General features: G+C 44.2%; 1 protein-coding gene across 1 annotated transcript; it reads left to right on the top strand.

Moving 5' to 3' along the window:
• The first annotated feature begins 1,995 nt into the window (after nt 1–1,995).
• Nucleotides 1,996–6,425, top strand: LOC311130806 (histone-lysine N-methyltransferase PRDM9-like). Its single transcript, XM_084163604.1, has 7 exons — nt 1,996–2,169; nt 2,489–2,585; nt 2,709–2,807; nt 3,003–3,274; nt 3,418–3,485; nt 3,626–3,816; nt 3,983–6,425. Exons 2-7 carry the CDS (start codon nt 2,507–2,509, stop codon nt 5,557–5,559), a joined length of 2,286 nt encoding a protein of 761 aa, XP_084019730.1. The 5' UTR covers nt 1,996–2,169; nt 2,489–2,506; the 3' UTR covers nt 5,560–6,425.
• Nucleotides 6,426–7,119: the final 694 nt, after the last annotated feature.

The raw sequence follows: 7,119 nt of genomic DNA, 5'->3' as shown, positions 1-7,119 counted from the left end.
GTACTCCGGTGATGACGAACGCCGAAGCCTGCCCGAGCCAGAAGGAAGGGCAGTCTCGGCAGAATCCCTGACACACCCCTCATCACAGTCAAACGCTCCCTAAAACACTTTAGCGAGCAGGCCTTCCTAATTGACCTGGCCCAGGTATCCTGGATGGATATCGATCTGATTCCGTCAGTAGAGGATGCCTGGTTGTTCTTAAAAAGTAATTTCCTCTCAATCTTAAATAAACAAGCCCCATTCAAAAAATACAGAACTAAGAACAGATATAGCCCCTGGTTCTCCTCATACTTGACTGGCCTTGACCAGCACAAAAACATCCTGTGGCGTACTGCATTAGCATCAAATAGCCCCCGCGATATGCAACTTTTCAGGGAAGTTAGGAACCATATACACAAGCAGTTAGGAAAGCAAAGGCTAGCTTTTTCAAACAGAAATTTGCATCCTGTAGCACTAACTCCAAAAAGTTTTGGGACACTGTAAAGTCCATGGAGAATAAGAGCACTTCCTCCCAGCTGCCCACTGCACTGAGGCTAGGAAACACTATCACCACCGATAAATCTACAATAATCGAGAATTTCAACAAGCATTTTGTTACGGCTGGCCATGCTTTCCACCTGGCTACCACTACCCCGGCCACCAGCTCTGCACCCTCCGCTGCAACTTGCCCATGCCCCCCCCCCCCCCCCCGCTTCTCCTTCACACAAATTCAGATAGCTGATGTTCTGAAAGAGCTGCAAAATCTGGACCCCTACAAATCATCTGGGCTAGCCAATCTGGACCCTTTCTTTCTAAAACTAGCTGCCGAAATTGTCGCAACCCCTATTACTAGCCTGTTCAACCTCTCTTTCCTAACGTCTGAGATCCCCAGAGATTGGAAAGCTGCCGTGGTCATCCCCCTCTTCAAAGGGGGTGAAACTCTAGATCCAAACTGTTACAGACCTATATCCATCCTGCCCTGCCTTTCGAAAGCACCTTACCGATCACTGCACCTGTACACAGCCCATCTGAAATTAGCCCACCCAACTACCTCATCCCCATATTGTTATTTATTTAGCTAATTTGCACCCCAGTATCTCTATTTGCACATCATCTCTTGCACATCTATCATTCCAGTGTTAATACTAATTGTAATTATTTTGCACTATGGCCTATTTATTGCCTTAACTCCATAACTTGCTACATTTGCACACACTGTATATATTTTTTCTGTTGTATTTTTGACTTTATGTTTTGTTTTACCCCATATGTAACTCTGTGTTGTTGTTTTTATCGCACTGCTTTGCTTTATCTTGGCCAGGTCGCTGTTGTAAATGAGAACTTGTTCTCAACTGGCTTACCTGGTTAAATAAAGGTTAAATAAAAATATATTCTGGAACACTTGGCTTCTGTCGTGACCTGGTATAGGTAACATCTTTCCCCTTATGTCACTTGCAGTACTTTTTGGATAGTTTCGAGAATCTCGACACTTTGGCACCGGACGAGAATGCCAGTGAGTAAAAAGTTTTTTCCGACTGGCTCCACTGCAACCTGTCTGGAACTTCAGTGCGTCTCTGTTGCTTGGTTGTTGCCATGCGACACATGCGACAGCTACTGCTGTAAAATATAGCCTATTTGGCTGCAGAAGATGGAAAACGAAGGAAAAGTGAAAACAGAGATTATTACTTTGTTAATTGTGCATTTAGTGCAACATGGAACACAGCTCTGCAGTTTTGTGTCAAGATTGTAAAAATCAGTGCGCCGCCCGGGAATCGAACCCGGGTCGAAAGAATGGGAATCTTCCATGATACCACTACACCAGCGGCGCAGATGAATACAGAATCAATTTCTGTTTATATCAAGAAGCTATAAATTAGTTTAGACATTATATATATATATGTATGATAGCATATGAATACTATTCTGGTCACTAAAGCGTCATCGATAATTGTAAAAATGTATAATAATTGTAAAAAGTCAACATTTAGAGTCGAGCGTTTGGAAGATTTTCACTTCCGGTTCATGAAAAGGGCAACAAACACTATCCGAACATTGTTACAAGCTACCCATGAACTTTTACCACAAAAGTCAAATCAGTTTTCCAAAAGTAACATACACTAGTACCTTGACGATAACTAAGATTATTACCAAGTAATTAGCTACAGGTTTCAGGCGGATCCGGTTGTCCAGGTTTGTCATAACATCATTGTAAACACAATATTATGGTAGCTAGCTAGCTAGATAATGCTAATTCCACATTGCTAGCTAGCATTTTTTTCTGTAGCTTGCTAGCTATCTAACAACATTCTGTATTATGACATTCAGATATGTTTTGTTTTCGTTAGTAGCTAATGTTCATTGCACAGTTAAATGAATTCGTCAAATTGGTATAGTATCAGGACAAATGGTTGTTGCCATAGCTTAACACACAGGGTAACGGTTTGGTCTGGATACATCATGGCTGTTGTGTTGTGCTTGCTATTCTGTCATTTTTCTACACTACGAACAGACTATAGAGCCTGCAGTCATGTCTGAAGAAGTGATCATCATGGAGTGGGCAGCGGCTGGTGCATCAGAAGAGGGATGTCAAGCCCAACTCATTACAGGTGTGGTACTCAGGCTACAGTAGCCGAATTCAGTCAGAGTTTCATATTGTGTTTGAAATGTACTTCTGTGTCAGGACTGTTTGTCATGTACTGCTGTTTCTCACTGGATCTGTGTTGTCACAGTGTTTCCTGACAGCCTGGTCCAGAATGTATTGGTGAACACCGTGGTACAAGGCCAAGAGGAGGATCATCCACTACTAGATGACAATGGCAATGACCTCTGTGAGTGACAACGGTTCTGTGTACTCTGACTATCTTGAATTCCAAGGCCGTCAATGGTCTTTGCATGCATCTTTCAAATCATAGTTGCTTAGATCTACAGTTAGTAAGTGTAAGGCCTTGTTATGTCCAGTTTAGTTTACCACATGATTGTGTCATCTTAGTTAGGCCTATCACTTTGTATTTTTATTTTTACAGATTGTGAGGAGTGTCATGCCTCCGACAAAGACCAGTGTGATATCCAAGGTGGTCTGTCCTTCATGCTGGACTCTCCCACTCCAATGGGCTTACCCCAGAGGGCCCTCCTCACCTTACCCCACGGGCTGGTGGTGGGCAGGTCCAGTATCCCCGGGGCAGGCCTGGGGGTTCTAAACCAAGGGGCAGTTGTGGCCCCAGGAATGCACTTTGGCCCCTGTGAGGGGGAGGTGACTACCAGGGACAGCGCAGTAACAAGTGACTACTCCTGGGAGGTGAGTACTGACGAATGCAACACTGTACTGTAGTTTGTGTAAAACATATCCCATGTCGTTCTGGACCATTGTCTCTATGTGAGCATGGTCAGCTGACATTATTTATCTGTGTTGTTCTTATTAAATCGCTCATCTATTTTCAGGTCTGGAACAGTAAGGGTGAATCTGAGTACATTGATTCTGCAAGAGACACTCATTCCAACTGGATGAGGTAACGTGTGTTGTAGAACATACCTTCAATTATTTTACACTGTGTCTGTCTGTCTGTCTGTCTGTCTGTCTGTCTGTCTGTCTGTCTGTCTGTCATGGAGTGCTTAGTCACATTGTGCTCTCTCTTCATCTCTCTCTCAGGTATGTGAACTGTGCTCGTAGTGTAGAGGAGGGTAATCTCATAGCACTCCAGTACAGGGGGATTGTTTTCTTCCACTGCTGCCGCTCCATCCTCCCAGGAGATGAGCTCTTGTTTTGGCCTGGGGGCAGATTCATCGACAGGTTTAGGGACCCCTCTGACCAAATCTGGCTCCGAAAGAGCACCCCTTCAGGTACTCATTCCCAGTCTCCTTTTACAACCTTGCTCTGGCACTGGGCGTCTAGAAGGCTTCTGTGAGGTGTATAAGGGATAATAATAGGGAATATTACATTTCTCTAAAAAGTTTAAAGAACGTCCCTTTAGTTTAATTAGACTCTGTCTTCTTCTTTTCTCTGCAGCAGATTTGTCGTCTCAGGTTTTCCTTTGTAGTCAGTGCCAGCTTTCTTTCACCACCGAGACCTACTTCCAAAGACATAAAGAGCAAATACACCCCCTGGACCTATCACCTGCGTCTGCACTGAGTGAGCTTGACAATCACCTTTCTAACGGTAACATGGACCCAGACCCTATGTCGTCCTCTCTCGGTGAGTTGGGCTACCGGTGCCCTCAGCGTCCTAAGAGCTTTAAACAGAAGGGCCACGTCCAGAGAAACATGCAAGCTGTCAACTCCGTCAGACCCTACTGCTGCCCCCAGTGCAGGAAGTGTTTCGCTCAGGTGTACGTCCTGGCGAGGCACCAGCTACGAGTTCACGGAACGAAGAAGAAGCGTGGAGTAGTAGAGGTCAGAGGGGAGAGTTCGCTCCCGCCTCCTTCTGACAGTGCCTGGGAACCCAAACCTCCGTCCATTGATCCACCTACAGAGACCCAGACAGGGAGAGCTCCCTTACAGAGACTGAGGAACCTCAGGGTAAAGTCCATCAGGAACTCTAAAGCCAAAACTAACACACTGAAACAAAGAGAAACTATTATCAAGAAGAGGTCCCATTCAGATGCTCCGGACATGGAGGAGGAGAGAGATGCTGTAGGAGAGGCCCAGTACAGATGCACTGATTGTCAGAGAACCTACGGCAACCCAGAGTCCCTTAAAGCCCATCAGTGCATCCCGGTCGTGGTGGGGCCGCAGCCGTACTCTTGCACTATGTGCGGGGTTACCTTCAAACGGTACACCACCCTGAAGAAGCACAAGCTCAACAAGCACCCGAAGGAAAAGATGCTTTATTGCTGCACCCACTGTGGAAGGTTCTTCAGTCAGGCTGCCGGTCTACAGCGTCACCTGGAGGCTGAAGTATGTAAGAACATCCAGCTGAGCTCTAAAGCTGTCCCCTGCTCCTACTGCCAGTTCTCCTTTACCGAGGAGAGGTTCCTCCGGAAGCACGTTAAGAGACACCACCCTGATGAGTATGTCTCTCAGGCCTCAGGCCTGGGCTCAGGGCTCATTCAGCCAGAGCAGAAGGCCGGAGAAGCAGGAGAGGTCCACCTGTGCTTGCAGTGTGGAAAGAGCTACGAGTACATTCAAAGCTTCAAAGCTCACAGGTGTTTCCAGTCAGTCACAGCCAAACTGCACTTGTGCAATGACTGTGGGAAAGGTTTCTCTTGTTTCTACAGCCTTAAGCAGCATCAGCGGATTCACACGGGAGAGAAGCCATACCGCTGCCATTACTGTGAGAAGTGTTTTAGCCACTCTGGACATCTCAATGTGCACATGAGGATACACACAGGGGAGAAATCTTTCCTTTGTACTGAGTGTGGAGAGAGTTTCCGTCAGTCTGGGGATCTGAAGCGCCATGAGAGAAAACACACTGGGGTGAAACCATGTACCTGTCCTGAATGTGGGAAAAGCTTCAGTCGACCTCAGAGTCTGAAAGCTCACCTAATGCTGCACAACGGAGAGAGACAGTACAAGTGTGATCAGTGTGGGAAAAGTTTTTCACGAAATTATCACCTGACGAGACACCATGAAAAGACACACTCATAATTTGGTTGCACCACACACTATTGACTATTGGGTTTCTTTGAAAACACTTGGTTAAGTTTATATATACCCATTGCAACATTCACAGCTGAGAATACCACTTCATGTAAAATAATGTGATTTTTGTTTCTACTTTGGTTTTCAAAGAAAAGGACAATGTGTTATAGGCACTACAAGTCTTCCACCATGACCACCCTGCTTCCCTACAAGCTATGGGTATTGATCATGATCTGGCCTCAATTAGAAAAGGGGACCATCTTAAACAGCTAAACCAAAGGGAACATTTTGGGATTTACAAACTACAGGCCACTAAGTACCCTGGTTTAACATTTACATTTACATTTACGTCATTTAGCAGACGCTCTTATCCAGAGCGACTTACAAATAGGTCGGGATTGAAGATGAATGAATATATGGATTTATTACCTTTCCTGTAGGGTCGTGAGAGGTCCCTTTGCTGTCATCTAGGGGACATTTTGTTCAGCTATGTTTAGACTGTTGTGGTGCATGTTTGCTGTGTTCTAGTGTACTATAAAATAGATGGCGCTCCTATTCTTAACACTTTGCCCAGTCATATTCAAGGTTAGAACTACCTTTCTAGGGGTTCTGATGCTCCTAGCCTTGAGATGCATTTTTTTATAACATATCTACAGTATTTCACTTTTGAATGTGTATAGTATTGTTTACTAGGTGTTGTCCAATGAATTCTGTAACCACTCCCTCTTCAAATCAGGGTTGATTGGAAAAAGCTGTTCAAAAGAGGACATTGTATTATCGTATCTTTGTACTCCCTGGCGAAGGCCATGCAGCCGAAACGCGTCAGTCATTCATCTTTGTTTCCAGTGAACAATACAAATAAAGGCTTTTTAATTGATATGAAGAGCCTTGGTCCTCCTTTCTTTATGATGAACAATGTGTTAATATTTGGTGTTTTTTATTCATAATATATTATTATTCATAATATGCCATTTCCAATTTGGAATAGAATAGATATTTATTGTCCCTGGAGTACAATTCAGTTTGTGATCTGGAGATAATGGAAGAAGTTATACAAATAAACAAAAATGACTGACTTCAGTATCACAGTTCACCATTTATTGCACAAAACATAATGCAAAGCATGTGCCCTGTCCAAGCCTAAAATCTGATGAAAATACTCAAAACATGCCCATGAGATAGAGTATGTTCATGTGATAACCCCCCAGGTCTAGCCTCTCTGAAATTAATTCCTCCTTTCATCAACACTTTCTTTGCATGGCTTTTCTTACCAGCTTTAATCCCTCACATATGGTGTTTACCATGTTATAAACATAAAATATAACTCAAATATTTCAGTTTTATCTATACAAACACACTGGTATGAGAGTTGACACAGTTCTCTCCAAACGTTGTGTGAAGAAGCAGGTGAATACTACCTGGCAGTGATTCCATGTGCTACACAGTCAGGGGAACGGGGAGGAATGTTTCATCACCATTAAAGTCCATGGTTGTGTTCACAATGGACAAGTCCAGATAGGCCTAGTCCCTCCCTGTTTCAGTCCATTTTCTTCTGTTTGGTTCCTA

The sequence above is a fragment of the Coregonus lavaretus genome, assembly GCF_964263955.1.
Source record: "Coregonus lavaretus genome assembly, chromosome: 1".
NCBI lineage: Eukaryota > Metazoa > Chordata > Actinopteri > Salmoniformes > Salmonidae > Coregonus > Coregonus lavaretus.
The sequence above is the reverse complement of the archived record's forward strand: the minus strand, read 5'-3'. Positions and strand labels throughout refer to the sequence as shown.